Source organism: Apus apus, chromosome 15 (assembly GCF_020740795.1).
Source record: "Apus apus isolate bApuApu2 chromosome 15, bApuApu2.pri.cur, whole genome shotgun sequence".
Lineage (NCBI taxonomy): Eukaryota > Metazoa > Chordata > Aves > Apodiformes > Apodidae > Apus > Apus apus.
In genome coordinates this window covers 6,432,762-6,457,779 of record NC_067296.1, presented here as the reverse complement: position 1 = coordinate 6,457,779, position 25,018 = coordinate 6,432,762, and the positions used below count along the sequence as shown (strand labels likewise).

Sequence of the window (25,018 nt, the reverse complement as noted above, 5' to 3'; positions counted from 1 at the left end):
ATCCTGTTCTTACAGGATGGAAAACATATCTCAAAGTTGTAAGATGGCAGAGGAATGATGAAACTCTTGGCACTACTACAGTAGCACAGCAGAGACTGCCAGGGCACCCTCCTCCTGCAAGGACTGCACTCTGTGCCAGCATGTGTACTGAGACACATCTGAAAACTAATCCACATACACAGACACCGAGCAAATGGACAGGCCACAGGAATGGAGCAAAATGGTGTTCAGCAAAACACATGGCAATGCCTTCCCTTAAATATATGTGAGCATTAGAATAATCTCTCTGATCTACCAGTCTGGCAAGTGTTTAAAGTAAGTGACAAGGTTGCCAATAATAATGGCTGAACCATACCTGATGCATAGCAGTGAATCCTGCAGAATTTGTCAGGCCATTGGCTCCCTGGTAAATCCCTGTTGTGCCTAAGGGAAAAAATATCAGTCATAAAACACATCAGCAATCAAAGTAACAGGATATATTAATACAAATAGTTTCCAACAGGAAGGAAAGTACCTGTTCACTAGAAAAAAAAGTGTATCACAAATCTTGACAAATACAGACTGTAAAGACTTAGGACTAATACTGAGGTATGCTTACTGAAAGTTATGCAAAGACAACCAGCACATACACTAAAACAAACACTTATGGAGCTGGGAAAGAGAGCATGAAAACAAGGATTCAACCCAAATTTAAAATTCAGTTATTTTCTTTTTCTAATAAAAAGCAGTGCTTGGTCCGTGACCTGGCTGTTCATATACAGGAGGCAAAAGCTGGACTATGCCATATTCCATCCTAATGGAAGGTGATGGGCTCCAAAGAGCACAGACCCACTTTCCACAGTGAAAGAAATATGGCTTTGGTGCTGGGTGGCCACAGTGGGCTCGTGTCTGGGCTTCATTTTGTGACTGAGCCCTAATCAGGCACTCAGCCTTTTTTTCTTATCTGGTTTCTTACCATGTGAATGACTTTGAGCAGTGGTGTTTTAACCATATGGCTCTCTGCACGTCTTTCTGGGGCAATCTTTCTCCAAAGATCCACTTGCTTGTTTTTATTTTAAGACACCAGATTAGTTAGGGAATGGACAGCTGAACAAACTCCACTCTGCCAAGTGTAGCTACAAAGCACATGCACTGAGAAATAAATCTCAAGCCGAGAAGAAACAAGAGGGAGGACTCTGCCCTCCAGCACTAATTTGCTGCCACATGTAATTTAAAAAATAAAAGGTCAGGGAGGGGGAAAAGAGGGTGCAGATGACTTTCAGGTACCTGGAGGCCTGGATGTCCCCAAGCCCCCTGCATGTGCTGGCTGGGGAGCTGAGCCAGTGCAGCTGTGTTCAGGTGATGCCTCCTCCTGGCATTCACCCTTCAGAGGCAACTCTGGGTAGACCAGTATCCAATCCCTCCTCCTCCCCCTCACAATCCAGATGGGGAGACTACCCAGAGCAGCATTCCCAAGACAGCAACACATTCAGCTATTGGCATTTCCCCACTTCCTGCCCACACCAGGCTTTGCATTACTGCAGTTTTTCAAAAAGTCACATGTATGCAGCAGGATGAATATATTCCTGTGGTAACTAAGCATTTCTCACCACTGTGAAGGGGAGTAATAGAGCCCCAGTGCTTACAGGCAAAAACAACTTTCACAGAACACAAAACAGTTCTTGTACACCAGTGCTCAAAACAATACAGGGGGGAATTTTTTATCTTCCTAAACTGTCATTTAGAAACAATCCATCATCCTTTATTAAAGCTGTCAAGAGGGGGATGAGTTACCTCGAGGGACTCACGCTTTATGTGTAAATTGTGATGAGAACATGTTTATTGCTGTGCTACCTGCACATGATACCATAGCTTCCTGTTTTCCAAACAATCAGAGAGAATTAGAAAAAGAAGGAGAGATCTGCACAATTTGAATGAATTTACTCTGAGCTTTGCATCAGCTGTGCAAAGGGAGTGTCCATGCACACAGGGTGGGTACATGAGCAGAAAGAAGAGGGTAGGAACTAGGGGTGAGAAGATGGGGAATGACTAGTGCTCCACAGCTTGCCACACTGCATCGTGACTAGACTCTACAGGGTGGATTTTACACTGTTGGTTTTCTAGAATGTATTTTTGTCATTTTAGCTGAGCTACCCACATCTAAGCTCAGGTGTCCCTACAGGCTGCTGCAGTCTCACTCTCTCTGCCCAAGGGGTTTTCAAAAGGAATGACTATGATGCAGAGACAGAAACTAAACTTTCTGATTTTTTACCTGCATATTTACATACTTATGAAAGTACTTCAGACTGGCATTTCCTATAACCTGAAGTTCAACAGGCCTCAGAACAGATTTTGACAACTCAGGTTTTTAATTTATTCTAGCCCCTGTCATTGTATCCTGACCAAGTAGGAGTATCATTTGAGCATAGTTTGTCTAAATTGAGATAACAGAATCACAGAATCCTAGGGGTTGGAAGGGACCTCAAAAGATCACCTAGTCCAACCCCCCTGCCAGAGCAAGATCACCCAGAGCACATCACACAGGAACGTGTCCAGGCGGGTTTTGAATGTCTCCAGTGAAGGAGACTCCACAACCTCTCTGGGCAGCCTGTTCCAGTGCTCTGTCACTCTCACAGGAAAGAAGTTCTTCCTGATACTCACATGGAACCTCCTATGCTCCAGTTTGCATCCATTGCCCCTTGTCCTATCACTGGTCATCACTGAACAAAGCCTGGCTCCATCGTCCTGTCACTCACCCTTTACATATTTGTAAACATGGATGAGGTCACCCCTCAGTCTCCTTTTCTCCAAGCTAAAGAGACCCAGTTCCCTCAGCCTTTCCTCATAAGGGAGATGTTCCACTCTTTGTAGCTTAATCATCTTTGTAGCTCTGCGCTAGACTCCTTCAAGCAGTTCCCTGTCCTTCTTGAACTGAGGGGCCCAGAACTGGACACAATACTCCAGATGTGGCCTCACCAAGGCAGAATAGAAGGGAGAAGAACCTACTTGACCTACTTATCACCCCCTTTCTAATGCACCCCAGGATGCCACTGGCTGCCTTGGCCACAAGGGCACATTGCTGGCTCATGGTCATCCTCCTGCCCACCAGGACCCCCAGGTCCCTTTCTCCTACACTGCTCTCCAGCAGGTCAGCCCCTAACCTGTACTGGTACATGGTATTGTTCTTCCCCAGATGCAAAACATTAAACACAGCTTCCTTCTTCTGCCCCTACAGCACCACATTTGGAGAATTCAATACCCCCACCAGCATCTCCCCAGGGTATACCTGGGGAGCTGCTAAGCTCAGTGTCTTGTGGCAGCTCAGTATTGTTACAACAGAATAGATAGACATAAGGACACTTCAGACAAAGCTAGTAAAAACTTGGAATTTCTTCCCAGCTGAACAAGAATGAAAAGCTAGGAGAAAAAAAAAACAAACAAACAAACAAAAATCAATTATCTGCATGGAAAACAAAGTTCTTGAAGATTCAGGTTTAGAAATATTTCATTTCAATATCAGCCTTTTTTGTGGGTACTACAGCTGTTTCATGGGGACAACTAAGGCTCAGCCCCTGTTCCACTTCACAGGCTAGACTGGAGAGACCACATTTTCAATTATACACAATCACTTCAAATGAAAGGAGAATAAACAAGCACCACAGTCAATGACAAGAATGATGGACCCTCTTCCTTCCTGAGTAGAGAATGAGGCTTGCTAGTTACAGCTTCTGGGAGCAGCCTTGTAGGACTCAGCAGTTCACAACACAGAACTGGCCCCAAATATTAGGTTTTCCTCCCAAAGCTGTCAATAAGAAATAAGCATTTCTGTAATAAAATGAATTCTGCCAAGTGCAATTTCAGTTTTGCATTCAGTTTCTGGAGTACAATCAAGAAATACTGGAAAATTATCAACAGACCTAGCATACTGGAATTATCAGTTCAGCCCTGTTCCCCATGTAACCATATTTTTTTCAAGTGCTTTCCCAGGTAATAGCACTTCCTGTAATATTCAGAGATAAACTGCATTGACATTAGGAAGCAGTGCTTCTGTGGAATGGGGCATACCTAGGAAGCCTCTTGGTAAGCATGTACATGAATGCTTGGCCCCCTCCCATTCTGAGTGGATACTGCCCATTTCTACAGAACTTATATATATATTGGCTTCTTTTCCTGACCTCCGAAGACAAGGAACTATCTCAAAATGCAACTGATTTTACCTTTGCAATACTGTAGATGTGCAAGCAAGTGATTTGTTTCCATTTATCTTGGTAGCTCCATGTCAAGTAATTGCATTCAAACTCCAACTTGCAAATCAGAAACAAGCCTAGGATCTCTCCCCTTGGATCTTCTCCATATGGAATATGGTTCACATCTGTGTTCAATCAAACCAGTTGCTAAATGTCACAATGCCCTCATTCACAGGTAGCTTAAAGAACATTTAGCTGGTAATAAAACAATCTGGACTCCAGAGAAGGATAGGTCTTCAGATGTATGGTACTGTAAATGTTCCTGTAAAGTATGTATATCACAAACACATTTGCATGAAAAGACACCTCATAAAAGGCATGCACATGCCATACATATTCAGTGCCACGACTGTTCCTTGATAAGTAGACATGGCCCTTCTCTATGTGAGAGTCCAAGGGCAACAAGTATAGAGAAACTCTTTGTGAGCTGATTGATGGTATATTCCTGTTCCCATACAGATGGATTTCATTTGCTATTTTCCCCTCATTCCCTTTTTAATCCAAGTATTTTAAAATCTATGCCATGGCCCATGATAATTTCAATATTGTGTGATCTGGACTGTGCTCCTGCAAAAACTTTTATGCCAGCTTCTCCTTCCTCTCAAGTTTTTCCCTTTCTCTTTTTCAGTCACTGCAATAACAGGTTGCATTTCTTCCCCTCCTCTCCAGGTAAAAGCAAGTAAAGAAAATCAGGGAATATTCATGGTTATTTTTAGTATCTTCAGAACTAAGCTCTGGCATTGCTAAAAAAAGTTTTCTTTGAATGCATGAGTACACAGTACAACATAAGAATACAACACAGGAATATTGGTGTCCCACAGAGTTGTGATGACAGAGGCAGGATCAGCCTGTGGTGTGCTTCAGTTCAATACCACAGCAAACTCTAAAAATCAGGCTTGTGTCCTTGCACTTCACAGGTCAGAGAGGCCCTGACATCAGGAATGTGTTTTCCAAGTCTCCTGTGCAGCTCAAAAGAGAGTAAGCTGCTATGTTTAGAAGAACATATGGTTTGTACATGCAATATTCAATGAAATACTCAACAATTGGAGGAGGAGATGGCCAGGTTCAACACAGGTGGACAGCAGGGCATTTATCACAGTTCTCTAGGCAGCCAGCCAGACTGAGCTGAGGGTGTTCAGAGGGTGGCTATCATGGGTGCTTCTGAATATGCTTGAAATAGAAAAAAGAAGCTTAGATCAAAGTGTTTCCTCTAACTTGTTGATGAATAGCACAGCAGTTTCAGGGTGAGTTCTCCCAAAGTATTATTAAATAATATCATAGAATTGTTTAGATTGCAAAGGACCTTTAAGATCATCAACAACCATTAACCTAAGACTGCCAAGGTTTGATCACTTAGCACTAATAAAATAAATGCCTATAGGGTTCAGCTGAACTGCATAGCATTTTACAAGCTTGCATATAATGGCTTGTGTACTCTTACATCAGCAAGCTGTTTTCCTACAGGAAACGACGTTGACCGTGAGTGATGCAAGGAAGGGCCTCAGTCTAACTCCCAGCAGAGTGTGCATTACTCTGTGCTACAAAGAACATCTGGCTGAAGACTTGCACGGTCATTCAGAAAGGTTCTTAGCGGCGTTTCAGCCCTCTGACAAGCTAATGTTTCCTGCAGTAAATATTGCCTTCTTCAAGCTGCTACTTTTTTAGTGAGAGGTTAAGAACTCATCAAAATTACCTCCCACCAGCTATACTCCAGTGCCTTGTAAGGTTCCAAATCCTACAACATCTGCCTGCATTTATTGGGCAAGAAAGCTCATAAAATGTTGCATGGCTGTCAGCTGTGGAGGTATTTCAGGACTATCTGACCTGTTAAAGGAGAAGAAAAACTCAACCCATATGCACTTTGCAGCGTATTGTTGAACTGTTTGCCATTAGATATAATGAATCCTTCCCCAAAAAGTCTTGTATTTCTGTCTGTAAGGGCTCAGACAGCATAGAGAACAGCACAGCATATTAACCTAGATAAAAAGGAGGATTCTACAACATTATAGCACTTGACATCAGCAGTGTCTGTTAAAGGACATTGCTCCCAGAAGCATCTGAACACCTCCTGCAGATAATACTCACCAATAGGCAACCCATTTAAAAGATGTCCATTTGTCCCTTTCAGTCCTGCTAGCCTGACCAGGTGTTTGAGGGCACTCTAAATGGTGATATAAACCACATTTTACAGTACAACATTTCTGAGTTAAAGCTGTTCCCCTGCTGCCTGCTTCTGGGAGTACTCAACCCACAGAGCCTCAAAGAGCTTTAACAAGTGATGACCAGAGCAGTTCTGAGGGCCTGGATTTTACCATTCTTTGGAGCCTGGTCACCTGTACAGCTCAATCCAGCTCAACAGTGGTGTTGAAAGTGCTGGGATGGTTTATATTTACTCCCAGGATTTGAATCATGGGAAAGGAATTAAATTTTATTATATTTTGAGAAAGTGTTCCTTTTAACCACTCCTATCGAGTGATGCTGCAGCTACAGAAGGAAATCACACTGGATTGTCTTCAAAAAGAAATTACAAGGAAGTATTTTGGGCCAAGAAGTGAATATCTCTACAACAACAATGTAGACTGTTTCTGTGCAATCCCTTGTTGAAAAAACATCCAGTAAAACTGACTTTACTTGGATGACTCCACAGACATCAAAGAGTAAAGATTCCTCTAGCTACAGTTTCATCCTGGACACAATTCTCCACTGACAGATAACAAGACATGATAAAGGAAAGCTGGATTTGCCACCTCTTGTGCTGTTTAGTGGCTACAAGATTCCAGTTCCAGGTCAGCAATAAAATCCAAATAGCCCTGTAACATCTGCTGTCATGCAGCTGGGGATAAAAATCTGGCCTGTGAGCACAGCCACACGTTCAGAAATTCCCTTCTCCTTCAGCGAGGTCAATCGCTGTATAACAATGGAAATGAGTGATCCGGGCAGTGTGTCTCCACTCTGACGCAGCACTTAGGATCATGGTAACTCTCTACTGGACACTGCAGAGCCAGGCATCTGCCCCAAAGCTTTTCCAGCCCCTCTATGCACTGCTTCAGAACTGCAGTGCCTCCAGGAAAACAAACACAACTATGGCAAACAGTGGATGCTCAGAGAAAAATACAAGAAACAGGACAAAAGCAGAGTGATCTTTGCCCTGATGTTGCCTTGTCAGCTTCAATTCATCTGCCAGTTACAGACTTTCTAGGCCAAGTTTATATCCTCTTCTTTTTATCTTTAATAACTATCAGTGGACCCTTCTTCAGACAGTGCAGGTATTCCTGTAGTTCTAGAGGTCATAGTATTGTAGTGCAGAAGTTTCAGTGTTTAAACCCTGACCATATAAAGTGCATCCAAATTGCATCTAAAAAAGCCCATGCAAGAGCATTATCCACTGCCAGCACAGCAGTGAGGAACTGCACAGCCTGTGCTAACTGAAGCAGGGTCAGACCTTATTTGTCCACAAATATCATTACAGTCTTTGACTGTATCAGTGCATTCTGTTTTTTTCCACCAGAGCATTACCTCACACAGTGCCTGGAAACAAGATACAAGAAAAAGCAGCACCAATATTGCACCAGGGTCATGAATCTGATGTTTCCTGACTTTCAAGTGCTCAACTATGCACGTATGATGTTTCTTGATGCAGATTTTTATATGTAATTTTACACTAGCTCTTCTACTGCCTTCTAGATATTTTCAAATATTGAATCAATTATTCAGTGAAGCTTCTATAACATTTTAGCATATTCTATGCCAACTGCACTATAAGCTGAATAATCAAGGCCAAGTTAATAACTTCCCAAGCTGTTACCATCCTTTGTTTATTGTTTGCTTGTTTTTAAATTACATCCTACAAAACTGTTGAAAACAAAATCCACAACCAGAAGTCTCTGACATCTGAACATCTCTGTGACTGTTTTCTATGCTGATTTTGCTCATTAACCCATCTTTTGAATACTCTACCTGACATCAACAAATGCTCCTAAGATAGTCAGGCAACAGGTTAGGGAACTAGCACTCCGTTCTTCTCTGTTGCCTCCCACTTCCTCATCATATCACACAAAAACTGTGTTTTCTTTATCCATTGACAGTAAACCCATGATGAGCCCAGACAGAGCATGATTTACAGATTATTTGTCAGCCCATTTCCCTCTTGAAAACACATTTGCTCCCCGAGCTTGACAACCACGCACCCTGGTGTGTACTCCTTCCAATCTCAACTCCTCTTCCCAAGTCTGTCCTTATTTAATAATGACCAAGGAATCAGTTCTGAATGGAACCTCAAAAAAAGCAGTAACTGGTAGAAGTTAGAGCAGGGCTTTCTCCTTCGGTAGCAGTAGCATTGATGCTTGCAGCTTACAGTGAATCACTGTCAACACCTTTGCCTGTCCCCTTGACTTCCCTCTCCTGTAAGATAGCTCATTTTAAAGAAAAGTAAATCTAGCATGGTCAGCCCCTAGTGTTTAAAAATCTTTGAAAGGGAGACTGTGCTGTTATTCTGAGGAACCTTGTATTTACACAGTAAAAAGTGAGGTCTGACCCCTCCTGAAGAGAGAGGCCTCTCCCTGCTGAACTCACCACAGAGTGGAGCACAGCTTTGCTGCCACAGCTTTAGACTGCAACTAATGCAAACCAGCTGTGAAGCAGAAGCTTTTGAAAGAGACTACTTATTTCTACTGAGGTTTTAATTTTATGAATCTAAGGCATCTGAGTGACAGTTTGCTGAGAACATGCTTTCTCACTCCTTTATATTCTGGGACTTCAGATGGATTCACTATCTCTATGCCAAAGAGTGATCTACATCTCTCAAGTGTAGATTGAAATTTCCCCTTCTCACACATTTCATCACTAAGTACTTAAAGAATCAAGCTTAAAGTTAAACATGCCACTTCCTTTGCAAAATTCATGCATGCAGAGCTAACTATTCACGCCAATTAGATATTTGTGGGTTCCTATTAAGTATGTAACATAAATTGGCACACAATTGCAAGAAACTTGGGCATCTTTCAGAAAAATAAGTTTCCAGCATAATAAAACATTTAAATTGATTAAATATTTGGATTTTACTTGGTCTCAGGCCAGGAGAACAATTCATAAGCAATTCATTCCACAAACATAAGCAACATATATAATTAGTCCATTTCAAATCAATGTTGCACAAAATAAATGCTGCTTATTATTCATTCATTATTTGACAGCTGATCAGAGTGGGCTCTACAAAGAAAACAAATGCCCAGAGAATTTCACTGTGTAGGTCTCTGGCCCCAGATTTGTCTCTGTACTCAATACTGCTTTGCAGATCCTTGGCAAAAGAAAGTTATCCCTGTTACATAACTGAATTTTCCTTTGTAATCTAAAAACTATTTTGTGGGTAGATGGATTTGGATATTACAAAAAAAGAAAAAAAAAGTGAAAAAAAAAAAGTGGACAAATCTTTTCCTGCCCAATGACAGTATCCACAGTGGTCTTTGGCCACAGTTTTAACTGTTGTGCAACTTCATAGCTTCATACCAGCTGTCATTTTAGCAGTAGTAACTGAAGAGCAAGGCATTGTCTAGGAATTAATGACAAGCTGAGAAGAGATGGCCTGATGTGCCATAAAGGGGTAACACATGCTCCTGTGACCACAGGAAATGCTCTATATGTTGGCTGCTATTGCTGTCTCTGTATAGCTGATGCTTTTCTAGGTTAGCTCATATGCTGGCACAGTTTTCTCTTTGTATTTTACATTACTCACTAAATGATAAAGTCTCTTATACTCCCAAGATTTCTCCCCTCATCCTCAGCAACAAGAAGCAGTTTCCTCAATTGCCAGTTTAGACGGTAGTTGCTTTAGGGCAAAAGTTGAATATGAACTTTTGTGACTTCTGGTCAATTTCTGTTACTGAGTAACAGTTTCACCAAAAGTCTGAGAAATCAGTGAACTGCTAAATCATCAGAAAGTGCAAACTTAGAAAAATGTGTGCTGAAAACCACAATATACTTCTAGTATCTAACCTAGGGTGTTGTTTGGAGATTTGGAGCTGCAATCATACTTACATGAGGACTGATTAGGAAATAGCACAGGCCTTGAAAAGACACTTCTTCACCAGCATTACAAATGTATCACTTTAAAGACAAAAAAATCTAACATCAGCTGTTGCCTCCTCTTTTGATTTATGACTCTACAAATGAGTGGCAGCCCCAGATTGGTCATAGAATCATAGAATAATAGAACTACTCAGGTTGGAAAAGCCCCTTGGGATCACCGAGTCACACCATCATCCCTGCTCTACAAAGTTCTCCCCTAAACCATATCCACAAACACCACATCCAAACAACCCTTAAACACACCCAGGGATGGTGACTCAACCACCTCCCTGGGCAGCCTATTCCAGTGTCTAACCACTCTTTCTGTGAAAAATTTTTTCCTAATGTCCAGTCTAAACCTCCCCTGGTGCAGCTTGAAGCCATTCCCTCTTGTTCTATCGCTAATTACCTGTGAGAAGAGACCAGCACCAACCTCTCTACAATGTCCTTTCAGATAGTTGTAGAGACCGATGAGGTCTCCCCTCAGCCTCCTCTTCCTCAAACTAAACATTCCCATTCATATGTCTTTGCTTCATTATGAAACAAATTAAATTTTCTAAATACAATGACACAAAACAAGACTGTATACAACACTGTTTAAAAAAGGAGAAAAAAGTCACTCCTTCAGAGTAAATAAGTGAACAGCAGATTTCAGTCTATCTGAATGTTACTCCAGTCTGATTATATACTATCATACCCATGGTTACAAAGCAATTAAGATATTTTAATCTATAGTACCTTTGTGATATAATTTTATATCATTTTTATGAGTTATGGAACTTGACAATCTCGTCTTTTATGTATCTGTGTGACATACTGCATTAGCTGTTTGGCTTCTAAACCCTTACACATCTAATTTATTTTCATGCCAGGGAAGCATGAAAATAGATTTCCCCATCTGGCTGGCTGTAAAATAGTGTTTTTTTCTTTACATTCTTAGTAAGAATGATCTATCCTCATTCAAGACACTGTTCTTGCTCAAGAATCAGGCTACAGCTGATAATTAGAATTAAAGATGAAAACCTGAAGATGTAGCTCATTACATCTACATCATCTGTGTTTGTAACGAAAACAAGCAGATTCAGAGAGCAGAATTTGGTACTTGTGAAGTACCATGTTACTGACAACAGCCATCAGAGAAGTGAGGCTGCAACCTGACACATATTCCAACCAGAGGTAGTACTGGTACCAAAGAAACATGAGAGCAAACAAACCTGCACCAACTATGTTGGCACTTACCGAAGGAGAACATTTGTCCTAGAGCCCCGTGAGACAAAGCATTTGTCACTCAAAGAGATCATTTATTCCTTGGTGATTGATGTAACACACCTACAATGAGTGCCTGTTTGCTGGCTGGACTGTGTAACTCAAATGAGGGGACAGTAAGGAGGAATCGTCACACAGGCTGCACAATCTGCTCAAGATTCACAGTCCAGCCACCCATGCTCACCTGCAAATGACTTCACTACATTGCTCTGGAAGCTGGTTCTCAATGGAGGCAAGCAACACCAAAGTTATTTCACATATACACTTGAGCTATTACCATCTTGCAATACTTGCAGAGCTTAGTTTAAGAAAATACTTTTTTCCTCACACTTCAAAATACAAAACTGAGCAGCACACACTCCCTAAAGATACCTTTCCTCGTTGATCCCCTGCAAATCACCCTCCTCGAGATCTTTCAATATGATGCAATGAACATTTTGTTCTTGAAGTACAGGTTCCAAGTGTCACTTTTAAAGTCCCCTTGAAATTTGGTTTTATAAAAATACGTAAATAAAAAATTATCCTTTTCAGCTGCTTTAGCCCATGACCTGGAGTCCCTGCCCATGTCAGCAACGGGGTGACCAAAGGACTGATGTGAATGTAGCAGAAGTCTCAATGGTCATGGGGCTGGGCAGCACAGAGTTGCTTGCTCACACCAGGGAGATGGAGTGATCACCTCCCCACCCCCAAGTGCTATGGCGTGGGAAAGCACTGAGCGCACATTCCAGCAGCACTCAGCACAGGAAGGCTCCTGGCTTCTCACTCAAACCTTTCACTAGCACCCAGCAAGGTAAACAAACCATACAGTCAGGGAGCTTCAGACTGTTCCTCTCATGAGCAAGGAGAAGGGTGGAAATACTTGTTTGCAACAAGAAGACACATTTATTCCTGCTCCCTTTATCTTCAAGTAACACCTGCCACTTGCAGAAACTATTTTTCTCTGTTTTCTTTTGCATTCAAGGCTCAGTTGACTGGCTGAAATTATCTTCCTGGCATAAATATCTGAAAAGTGATTTCACCCAATACCGCCGCATCACTCTGTGGAGCACTATCTGAAAGCACTTTGGGCACATTTATATTCAAGCACATATGCATGAAGTTCCTCCCAGCCTCCTTTGGTAAAACACATGGTTGTCTCACTGTTGTTTTCAAGTCTAACATTTTAAAGTGCTCGTGCACAAAATTTGCTTGTGCAAACCTCCTGATTGGACAAAGTGGCCATCTTAAAAACTTCAGTCCCAAGTGAGTCAAGAGTCTGCCTTTTCAAACAGTTCAGATTCTTCTAAGCTAACACAAAGCACATGTGGAAGCTGCATTCTGGGGAGAGAAAAAAACAACAGAATCCTACACAGACAGGAATACAGTGATCTTCCCAGGCAGCAAAAGAAAACGCCAGTACTTCATCAGTAGTGGTGTTACAGCCCATCAGTATCTAATCATACAGCTGTGAGTCAGGGGGCAGCATTGCTGCTGTTGCTCCAGGAGAGCACGGACCTGGCACTTGCGCCTGCTGATAAAGCTGTGACACTCCAGCACCTTCAACTGCTGGTAGCTCCAAGCCACAGTTTTACTAAAAAGAGAGGACTTCCACTGCTGACAGAGTAACACAACCTCAAAACAAGATTGATATGTTTGAGGTGCAAAATGGAAGACAAAACCTGAACTCCTGTTAGGAGTAGGACAGATAAAGCTTGTAGGATTCAAGGTGACAAAGCAAACCACAGACTATGTAATTTTTTAATTTTTTGTGTGTGCCACATTCAAGCCACGTGTCTCCAGCATGTCCCATGAGGGATTCAAGCCACAAAAATCACCTTTGTGTCAGAGATTTGTGCCCTGACAAAACTAGTATGTGAAGTGTCATCAGAGAGGCACCTCACAGTCTTCAGCTTTTTCAAATAATTTCTAGAATAAAATGGGGTTCACCTTGCTTCCCAGTTTTTATAATTGTTCAGGATTTTATTTGCTCTCAGACTTGAAATCAAAGTGGCTGTCTCTATCCACCTTTTACATTCAGGGCTAAGAAGAATTTAGTGAATTGATAGTTTTGCAAGGGGGATAGCTAAGTGTAATGACACAAAAGGACATTTTGCTTAGAGGTTTTAAAAAAGACCCCCAGCAATATCAAAAAGCAAAGTGAGAGACTTGATCTCTCTTCCCTTCCACAGCTTCTGCAAGAACTCAGGAAAGCCATGCAATTCCTTTTTGGTTTTCCAACCCTTGGAAAATCTCTGAGGGAAGGACAAAGCCAAGGCAGAGCTTGATCCTTGTGTGCATTCTTCCCTACAGCAAAGTCATTCCCCTTGGAGTGACTTTTTTCCTTCACTGAAAGAGCTCCTGTTCATGTGGTACAGATGTACTAGCACTGCTGCTGGGAGAGCTGCTGCAGTTGTACCTGAGCTGCTTTTAAACTAGCAAGGAGTCTGGATACATACAGCCACAGCAGGAGAGGGTGAAGCACAGTTATCCTGCACGGCTGATGGGCTTCCTGACTCTTCCCTTCATCAGCACCTAAACTGGGCAATTTTAAACTACTTGAGGTATGTTCATTTATGCTACTGTCACATCTTTGACAGTAATGAAGATATTTGCTAAGAAATAGTAAGAATATTTGCATTTTGATAGCTTGGAAATGTTTTTTTACTCTTGCACTCATGGCAATTCATGCTTAATGCAATGCACTTGCAACTGTAGGTGTGCTGAAGTTTAGCAGAAAACAAAACCTAATCTTTCCTTTTTAGTAGTCAAGTTTAATACAAACACCAAAGTGGACTCAGAATACGAGGCCTACAGGTGAGGAATGAAACTGCACTTCCAGGGCACTCAAGGGAGAGGCACAGAGATGGATTGATATGTTAAAGACATAATCTGTTTCTCAGAACATACTCATTATTCCTCTTGTATGTAAAATGATTGATAAAGCTGAAATGGATATGCTGTGGTTCCTCTCATTTGCTATCATTGCATAGAATGTATCATCATTCTTTGCAGGATTGCCTGGACAGGTGTTTTTAAATTCAAATTACACAGAGTACATAAAAAATTTAGTACTCTTCCTCCAATTCATGCTTAATGACTCAGCAAGTCCCAGGAAAAAGCAACATAATTCACAAAGATAAGAACAGTACAGATTGGAGGAAAAAGCATATAGAATACCAGCCAAGTAATGAAAACCTGCCTCATGCAGTTCAGGTTTCTGAGCAATAGCACCAAAATGCTCAAAGACATCAAATAGCATTCTAGAAATGGGCTAAAAGGAATAAAAAATGAAATTCCATCCTTTTCATTTACTTTACATTTCTTGGCAATTCAGATTTAAACCCTTTCATTACTCTCTTGGAGTTGGCAAGTCAACATCCATTCTCCTGAGAGCTGGTGTTTCATACAGCTTCTCAAATGGAACGACTGGAAAACAACTTTGAGGTTTATTTTTAGAAATAAAAGCATATTTTGGCCCTCCTGGTTGTACGATAAAACATGTTCTAAAGCTACAAGCACAAGGAACTTGCTTTAAGGGAACCCAACTGATTATTTTATAATCAATTATTATTCTGACAACAATAAAAGTTATTCTAAACTTACTAAATATTAGCTCAGTAACCTTCAGGAAAAAAACAGTTGCTTTCAGCTCTGCTCTTCTGAACCAGACCACAGTAGTACATAGGTAATTAACGATGTTGGTACTTTGGGAGTTCAAACAGGCAGCTGTACCTTAGCAGGTATTATGTCTTAACAGTAAAAAAAATTTTTCAGTATCAAGGTATCAGTTTTTAAAAAATAGTGGAGAGAATATACAGCAATCTAACCACAGAGCAAGCTGGTCAGGACAGCACAGGGCAGAAGGGTAATACTAGCACTACTTTTTGCACGGAGTGTAAAACAACCTTTATTTCACCTCCACTCAGAATCTAGGAATTCACACTAAAACAACAATCCCACACACGCAGTCACAAAACTAATTTAAAAAAGGAAACCACAATTTGTACAGAAAGGCAAAGCTTATATTGATCACAAGTGAAGTTTTGCTAGGTTTTGCTGGTGCTAAATTAAGTACCTCAGCCAGAAATTAATCCTTGATGAGTTAAACAGATCTATAAAGACTTACCTCCTTCCCCATTCTGATGGCCTCTACCCAAGCTTTTCATTGTAATTGCAAAAGAATTGGTCTAATACAGGGGTACAGGATTAAGACTTGTCACAGCACATCCTGCAAGGCCCAAGGCTGGACTCACCGTGCATCTGGTAGGTGTAGGGCGCTTGTCCAGCGGTTGGGGCAGGGAAGCTGGATCCATAGCTCAGAAACCCACTCTGTCCCGGGGAATGGCTCAGGCTGTCCTCTGTTTTGATGCCTTTGGGACATATAGTAGGAACCAAGAGCAGAACATGAGTGTTTGTCATATAGAGATGCAAAAAAAAGCAAATTTAGGAATTAACAATTTTTCAGCTAGATTTTAACCTACTAAACTTTTTTTTCTCCTAAACTTTCTTACATATTTTTTTTTAAATTATCTGCATTACCCAAACATCAATAATACAAAAATTAGTCAAGTAATTTCATAACACACAATATTTGAGTCAGCTACATCTTGTACCCACACCCAAATGAACTTTTGCTAAGATGGGGAAAAACACCATTAATTTTATTCCTTTAAAAAACAATTTCTGAACAAATAGTTTTGTTTTAGAATTAAATGAACTCATTGACTTGTGAACTTTCTGAATGGTTATCAGATGCAAGCAGTGATTAACGAAGTGTCTTCAGTGAAATAACCTCAAGACTTCTGTTCTCAACAGAGTTATCTTTTACTTGCACTATATTTTCAGCATTGATAGCAAAATATTTATTGGCAAGTCACACAGGAGGGTTATCATCTATTCAGTTAGATGTAGCATACTGTTCAGGAACAAAAAGCAAACCCTGAAGCCACAAAAATCTTTTCATTACTAAAATCAGGCAATTAAACTGACAATTTGCAGGGGGAACAGCAATAGCTGAATTAAACATTGCAAGAGTAAACCTTTGCTGGAAGTGAAAGGAGTTTACATTTTATTCTGAGATGCTGCTGAGTTGTACAGCTGTATTATTAAAATAAACAGCTGAAAGGTGCATCTTATTATGAATCCTCAGGGCATGATCCTCCCCTCCTTTGCATGCCTATTTGCACAAAACAAAAAATGGCCACTGGACTCAACAAAGACCCTGTCGATGTTCTGGCCTTGGATTTATACACTTCCCAGGCTATTGTCATCTTTAAGTACTTTTAGGCAAACTGACCAAAAGAGAAGCCAAGTTCACATGCCTTTCACCAAACATGCCATTCTTTAGTTTAATGACTCTTAAAAGCAAGAATTCTGCAGTTGCTCAGGTTGGGAGTAAGCTCTCCCATATAATGTTTTCTCTAATAAAAATCACTTCTTGTAGCTTTAGGCGAGAATAGATGCAGTGCAATTTGAGCACAAATTAGCAGCAAGATGACAATGCTGCATTGTGAAATGCAGGAAGTTTATTTGGACAGTGAGTGAACATGTGTTGGTGCAAGCGTCCGGCTCCATTACTGCTGGGGAAGCAGAGGGATTTGGGAGTGTGTGCGGAGAAGCCACTTTTCATAACATCCCCAGCTTTTCAGTTACATCAGCACTCCTCATGCAAGCACTCAACCTACCCCAGCTACAATTAATCTTCAGCAAATGGGCCTTTTTGGAAGTCTAAAAATTGTTGTAAGACAGCAAAATAACTTAGCACCAAATTAATTTCCACACAATGTTCTGTTTTGTCTAGAAACTGGCCGAGTTTTATTTTTATGCCTAAAAACAATACTGCTTCATTGTTCTTGGTTGTCAGCCAGGTGGAATTTTTCATATGCTGTGCTAAGTATCTTACAGAGGGTGTATGTGATGGGGGAGGGAAATCACTGTTCAAGGATGCTAAGAGGTCATCTGCAGGATTTATAAGCAGCATATGGGCCTGACACATGTATGCCCTAAAGACTCTAGGCAGTAGCAAATGTCTCTACTTTCACCTGCTCTAACAGGACAACTGTTCAGAGTTTGCCTTGGAAATCAGCCAGCTGATGCAAACACACAAGTAGCCCCAGGAAAGTGTCTCAAAACGCTCTTCTCATCATCCTGGTAGAGCTTTGGCTCTGCCAAGCTCATTTCCCTGGCCTTCCAGACCACTGCATTGAATTTCCCTTCAGCAAAAGCCTTGTCAATGGCTGTATAAAAGCTCAGTCAGGAATGGATACTGTATTTGCCAAGCAAACAAAGGTGTTTAAGAGCACAAAAGAAAACAGGAACGGAAACAGAACTATGAAACCATTTTAATGCTGCAAGACTCCGCACTCAGGATCAGGTTGGAATAAGGAGCCCAAAGCTCTCTGTTAAAGAACTGTACCTAAGTAAGAGCAGTGATCTTTTTGTCTTTAGGAATGGAAAGAACTTCCCACCTCCCTCAAGAGCTAGGTATTTCCATGAAATGCTTGAGGGCACTCTCAACACTTGGTTTACCAGGCATTCTCCTGTCAGGAGTGCTGGTTTGATTAGTCCTCTGCCTAAATTCCCCAGCTGCTCCTTCCCAGCACAGTCTCCCCACAGCTGCTGGCAAGGCTGTACAGGAAAGCAGGGAACAAAGCTGACTGGGGTTAAAATGTTCACTGCACCTTCAACTAACAGCCAACCATTTATACATGAACTGTCTTCCAACATTTAATCCATACCTTATTCTGCTCTTAGTTCTTCCATAATAATATACAAAAAAAATTTCTTAAAGGAGTTTGCATCATTGAAACTCCAGGGTGACTGAAGGAGTGTAGTTTACCTAAACAATATATTGAATCAAAGAGACTTTGTCTTAGCAGTAAGTCATGGGAACACCCATCAGCTGCTATTCATTCCTAAGAAGCACATCCTACTGAACCTGAGTTTCCCATATCCTACTACTGACTGGCTCCAAACTAGTTTCTAAGATCGTAACCTGGGACATCAAGAGCTGATAGATGGTTCAAAGTTATCCTAACATTTTTAACCAAGTCAAATTTTCTTCTAAGCTTAAGAAGATAACATTGCCAAGACAGAAATGACCTTTCATTCTAAAGCCTGAGACATCAAATATGTTTTTCCAGGAGCAAGAGGAAGATGTCCTCAAAGGTAACATGATGTCAGAGTACTCACTGTAGGAGGGTATGCCATAGGGCTGCCCTGGAGGAGGATAAGCAGTGTATGCAGCAGCCTGCTGGATTCCTGCACTGTACTGAGTCTGTCCATACGTTGCCATTGTTGGGAAAGATGGGACTGTCACTATATGGGGATAATGTCTATTCATAAAAAGAAAACAGAAGGCAATAGTTACTGCACATGATCTAGACCACATCTAGAACACTTCTAGACATTTTGATAAAACAATATCCAAAGTATGATGGTGAATATTTTGGAAACTCAAAATTGACTAGACTGGGGCAAAAGTTTGTTTCATTACACAGCTCCTCATATCAGCTATTACAATTAAGCTACTTAAATGCCTGCAGCCTTTAAGATTGTGCAAAATATGTGCAAGTTTAAAAAATAAAATCAACACTGATTTTTCACGTTTCATTTTCATTTTGCCAAGCAGGCAAGTGGCACAGGAAACCTTTGACATTTCAACATATTCCTCTGTGGACACTCATTAGCACAACAATATTCAAGCTGATAAGGTTTGGATTCCCAGGGGTATGAAAGTGTACAGCACCTCAAACCTCCTTTCACTCCATATCTAACAAGATTAAGAACCAGTTACTTCACTGGGCTGGAGAGATGCAGGGGAACAGGTGGATGGGTTTAAGGCAAATGCTTTTTTAAGGTGACATAAGCCTGCACAAAATGTCTGTTTTTAAATTACAGCACTTGGCACAAGCACTCACTTTGTGGAGTACAGATGGAGAGGACACTGTGGTGCTGCTTTACTGCTGCCTGGAAAACAAAATTAAAGGGTCTTAGTTTTTCATCATGTTCTGTTCTATAGCCAAGATGATACCACTGTTTTTAGCACTGCTCATTTGAGAAAAAAATATACAGCAATTAAAGACTTTGTTTTTAGTGAATCTTCACAAACTGTAGTCAGTAAGAAAGTTATTCTCTGCTTAAAAACAAATATTGATTAAGTTTTTAACTGAGGGTGATACTGATTGATTGAGCTACTAGTTTCTTCTTCTCATGGGACTGATTCAATCACGAAGCTGGGCTTTGGTGGGATGAGTCATATGCTAAAGGCTATAAATGCAACTACTATGATTATTGAAGTGATTTAAGCTCACTGAATTTTTTGCTCTTTTGCTGTTTTTGGTACTCAGCTAGATCATGACTCAGTTTCAATAATGTCCATTAAAATATATCAAAGTTAGAAAATTATTAACAAGAAAATATTGTAAATCTCTTTACTCTTGAATTTTTTTGAGTTAACTATAACATACCTCATTCACCTGCCAGAAATCAAAATAAACCAGTACAAAATGTATCACACAGGTTATAAGAGCAGGATCCCTTCTGACATACCAAACAGTTGTGTCCTGCAACACTACTGAAGAAAAACGTGCCATCATCTTTATTTAGAGATAAATTTACGTTTAATTAATTAAAATAGTCACAAAATCTAAATTAAAAATTAAATAAAAATAAGAACTACACATAAGATCAGAATAGATTAAAAACATGAAAGTAAAGGTGTCTCTGCTTAGGTGCTTACTGAACTTTTTTCTGAACCTGAAAGCAAAGAGCCTTTTTTTTGGTGATGTTCCTGAGCCTCTCTGCTCTCTCCCCAGCAACCTGGCACACAGTCAAGTCCCTGCAAGCCAACTGCAACCTCCTTCTTGCCCCATATTTACATTCAAGGGTCTCCCAACTGTTTTACAAGCAGTATCAGACCAGTGTTACTGCAATATCTATGCTTTAGGGAAGGTGGCTCTGGTAACAAAGGCACTGATGACTGAGGGGAACAGGTTTCAGAGTGAGCTGGCCACGACTGCATCATTGCTGCTGCTTATTACTATTTTTAAGAGAAAAACCCAGCTTGGGTAAATCTATCTATGCACCAGACCTCAAGAGTCATCTGTCCACAAAGCCTGTGTGCTGGACATTCATGTCTTTCCAACACCATGCTGGACATCTGTTCTACTCCCTCCCTCTCCCCTCTGGCTATGAAGAAGAAATAGAACAAACTGCCCCAAACACAGCCACTGTGTTCACATACACTTTCATCACCTACTCCTCGCTCTTCCTCTTCCAAAGTGCTTTGCTGTGCCATATCCATTTCATTGCATCCTCCTGCACAAGAAATTCCACCCTCATGCCCCTTTTTCATCCCGCCTCACCTAAGTTGTGCCTCAGATCTGCCAGAGCTCTCCCTCTGGCTGAGTACACCTCCAAAACACAGGAGAAGGACAAGTATCACAGCTATAAGTCTGTGTCCTCTTCCAGGGTCCCCTACACACAGCATGTACTCTGAGCACTGACCCGTTTGCAAAGGGACAGCTGAGGCAGGAGGAGTTTGCCAGGGGAGGGACTGTGCAATCTATAAAGCCCTAATCACTAAAAGAATCACCCTAATCACTGATAGAACAAGACCATAAGGAGTCCTTCTTCATGCTCTTACAACCCTGGAACACCTTAGGAAAGTAAAACCCACCTGCAACCCTGCCTTAGTTCCTATAGGTACAAAATGTGGATAACAGTAGCCTATTTCCCAAGCAACAGCCTGAGAGGTCTAGTTTAGAAAAAAAAATAATTTAAAATTGACAAAGGATAGTACTTATTTATTTACATATATATAGAAAAAAAGGCTTGGTTTTAAATTCAAAGCTGGGCTTACCTGACTCACCTTCAAACTCACTAAGAAAAATTTTATTTGGCTTACCTGAAACAAAACAGAAGATTAGATTTTTAGACTGTAAAAACAAAACCTATGTAATTTCTGTCACACTGTTTCTCATTACCAAACAGAATTGCATTGAAAAAATGTTGTTTTAGTTTTCATTAATTTAATTCATAATGTCTTTTATATTTGAAAAACAGCAGACTAGACAGTTTGAGCATAAGCTTAATTTCTATTTTAAAAATATTACATCCTCAAATTTTGTATTTTTGAAAGAGGTAAGTACAGACTAAATACGTTTACTAAGGATGCCAACTGGGGATTTATTGGTTGTGAATATGCAACGTGCTACTGTCATTGCCAAAAAAAGTCAAGTTAAACCCACATGTGTTTCTACACAGAAGTGTAGGGCTACAGGAAAAATATGCATTTAAAAATTATCTTAATATAATTGCACATCTCATTATAAGCACCCATAAAAATAGCAGGCCAGACATGTACGTGGACATGTTCATAGGCACTGTGACTAGACCTGCTAAAATTAAAACTGTATGTGTAATACAGAGCATACATTTGTGTTTATTTATTGTATTAAAAGCTCTGGCATTCTGAGACGACAAACACACAACTATTTTCCTGCTCTTCAAATTAACAATAAGTATTTTCAAGGGAAAGACCATAATCTTAGTAGCACAGGGGATCATTCTGTAGAAAAATAACCATAATATTTCTGTAAGAAACATATCAACATGAGCTGTCACTAGCAAACTGGTTTCCAACAGTACAAGTGCTACATTGATTCTTATTTATTGCATAATAACATATAGTTCCTGCACCAAGAATTTACAAAATGTTGTATTTTAAAAAATCATTTCTAGCTCTAATCTTTTCTGCAAACACGTACATTTAAAAGGATGTTTCCTTTAGACTGTTATCCCTTCAACTGCTCTTGTAAATAGGCAGTCATGATGTACGTGATTTAATCACACAATTTCTAATGCCTTAGCAAACATGCAAGCAAAACATCTCTTTGGCTTCTAAGAGCCTATAAATGAAGGGTTAAACACACTACTAAAACATAATAGCCAGTGCCTTTTGCTAACTCCTCTCCAACAGGAAGGCTGACAGATCCTGACCGCAGCAAACAATAGCTGGGATTGTACTAGCAAGAACTAGTTCAGCTGCATCACTTGCCAATAATTTTTTTAGCAGATTTAACATTCTTCTGTTTCCTTCACTTGAACAGTATGATGGAGGGGAAAGGAGAAGAAGAGCAGATAAATTTCCATCAGTCTCAACCACCGAAAGAATTTGTCCTTGGTACCTGCCAAATGTGAAACTTCAGACCAGAGGTGAGCAGGGATAACCATTTGTAGATGACAGCAACGATCTCAGAGTGACCCAAACTGGGGCACAAGGCTGTGCTGGCAAAATGTTTTCTGGCTGCACAAAACGCTGCTGGGCCTGTGAGCCCCATGCTCCCCACAACAGCAGCAGCACAGCCACTGAAGAACAGGGCCCACATTCCTGCCATCCCTGGGGCTCTTGTGGGGTCTAAACAAAACTACCAGCTCTACACGAAGTATGTTTTATACCTCCGTTTATTGAAGTGGAGCAAACATATACATGCAAGTGTGCATACATGTGCACCTACTATACACAGATACATATACACACATATAAAATATTTGCATTCCATTTGCATTCAAAACAGTACTAAACTAAAGGATTCAGCCACAAGTGGAGCATCTCCAAAAAAAATACTCAAAAATCTCAGTTGTTCATTCTACTGTAGAACAAACTGTCAGAAGCAGAGGCCTTACATGTGGTCAGCTCCTCTTGGCTACACCTATATATACACACACACATTGTGTAAAAGCCAGTAAACAATAAGCAAAAAGATGCAACCTACCTTCTATGTCATCTGGAGCCGTGGCATAAATGTTGGAAAGGTTAAGCTTCAGTCTGTCAGGGCACTCTCTATTTACAGTCAGGTTGGGTGGTATCACTAGATCTAGCATTTCCTTATACCTGAAGGAAAACAAAGGGAAAATATAATTTATTCATTAATTATGCATGCTTACTAATGATTCAAATTTTTTTCCCTAAGAGTATAAATATTAAAGCTGATTACCCAAACCCAGGCTTCATATAAATTCTACATAATAACATTCACTAAAGTTTTCATCAAAGAGAAATGCTGAATTAAAATGAAGTATTTGCTTCCTTGGAGATTACACCCATCTGATTAATGCCTTCCCTTTCTTCCTGGATTTTGCCATACAAAAACTAAATTTCCTTATCTCTCGTATGCCATCAGAGTGAGAACATACACACCAGTGTACAGTGAGGCTCCAGAACAGACTGCTAAGGGCTGAAAATGAAGTTGAGGGCAGTTAACAGCATTATCTAGTCTTACAAGACAATAAGATTCGTCCTAGTGACAGGATCTGTTTTCCAGGGGACACCTAAATCAGACACCTAACTTACAACGTCCCAACCGTTAGGTGGCAGTGATACAAGGACAGTCCCTTTCACAAAAATAACTTCATCTGATTTAACCCAAAATTTCAAATGAACAATATATATGAGTTGAGTATCCAAATAAAAGTGTAATGATTTGTGTGTGAACACAGCTTAAAACTGCATTACACAAACAGTTCAGAAAAGAGAATAACTGAATCAGTATTTCAGCTCCCATGCATACCATAGCATCACAGAATGGTTTGTGTTGGAAAGGACCTTAAAGATCATCTGCTTCCAGCTCCCCTGCCATGAATAGGTTTATTCCCCTAAATAGCACCATTTTCAACATATGTGTCTAACTCCAGCTATATGTCTTTTCAGAAGTCAGTTCTGAAGACACTTGCCTGAAATTGAGCTGCTTGCTTCCCTTGGAAGTGTTGGATGCTTTGGATTGGTACAAAACACGACATTAAGATAAAAGATTTGCGTTAACTATGTTTGCAAGTTTGTGTAAAGACAAGAGGGTGAGTACAGTAAGGAAACTGTGTGTTACAGTAGATACCTGTATGATGGCTTTTATACAAGGCAGGTTTCCCAGACACCTTTACCCCCATAATGTTCTGCCCTTGTTTCCTGTGCAACCAAAACCTGCAGCTGGAAACATGAAGAACCAACTGGCCAAAAAAGTCTGAAGCTACATTTGTAAATTAATGGTATTAATTTATTTTTGTAAAAAATACACACAATGCCACAGAAACTCATTTTAACTTTCTAAGGCTATACCAATGTATTCTGCAGCTCTAGAACAAACGATGAAGGGGGGAGGACTCAAAGGTGCTATGTCCTTTGCTTTCTGCAGCCACATAGAGGTCATCCTCACTTCAGCCCCCAAGAGGCTACTGAGAGAAATTAGGGCTATTAGGGAAGTGTCTAACTGCTCTTGGACAGAGCAGGGTCCAGGCAAGAGCAGATGGGAGAGGGCATATGGTAATGAGTGGATCCAAGGCACCTGGCTGCAGCCTGCACGAGGCCCCTTTCTGATCAGCACTGAGTACCTGCAAAGGTGCCTGGCACACCCCTGCTCTCAGGCTGGGACCTCTCCAATCACTTTTACAAAGCCCTTACAAAGAGGTTAAGTATTGTTATGAACAGG

The 25,018-nt window shown here is 40.6% G+C and overlaps 1 protein-coding gene and 1 long non-coding RNA gene across 9 annotated transcripts in view; one reads left to right on the top strand and one right to left on the bottom strand.

Annotated features, from left to right (window-relative positions):
- Positions 1-25,018, bottom strand: part of EYA2 (EYA transcriptional coactivator and phosphatase 2) — a 95,097-nt gene that overhangs the window by 32,152 nt on the left and 37,927 nt on the right. For 7 of the 8 annotated variants that reach the window (XM_051633004.1, XM_051633003.1, XM_051633002.1 and 4 more), the window contains exons 2-7: positions 23,312-23,430; positions 21,397-21,441; positions 19,454-19,502; positions 18,726-18,868; positions 15,788-15,904; positions 356-423 (exon numbers count right to left, since the gene is read on the bottom strand). In XM_051633004.1, coding sequence (XP_051488964.1) covers positions 356-423; positions 15,788-15,904; positions 18,726-18,868; positions 19,454-19,502; positions 21,397-21,441; positions 23,312-23,420 — 531 coding nt within the window. In that variant the 5' untranslated portion in view covers positions 23,421-23,430. The remainder of the gene's footprint in view (positions 1-355; positions 424-15,787; positions 15,905-18,725; positions 18,869-19,453; positions 19,503-21,396; positions 21,442-23,311; positions 23,431-25,018) is intronic. The other variant, XM_051633001.1, reaches the window with a different exon arrangement.
- On the top strand, positions 14,014-24,375 carry LOC127390881 (uncharacterized). The gene is made up of 3 exons (XR_007890969.1): positions 14,014-14,095; positions 22,646-22,751; positions 24,247-24,375. It is a non-coding gene; the product is annotated as an uncharacterized LOC127390881 (long non-coding RNA).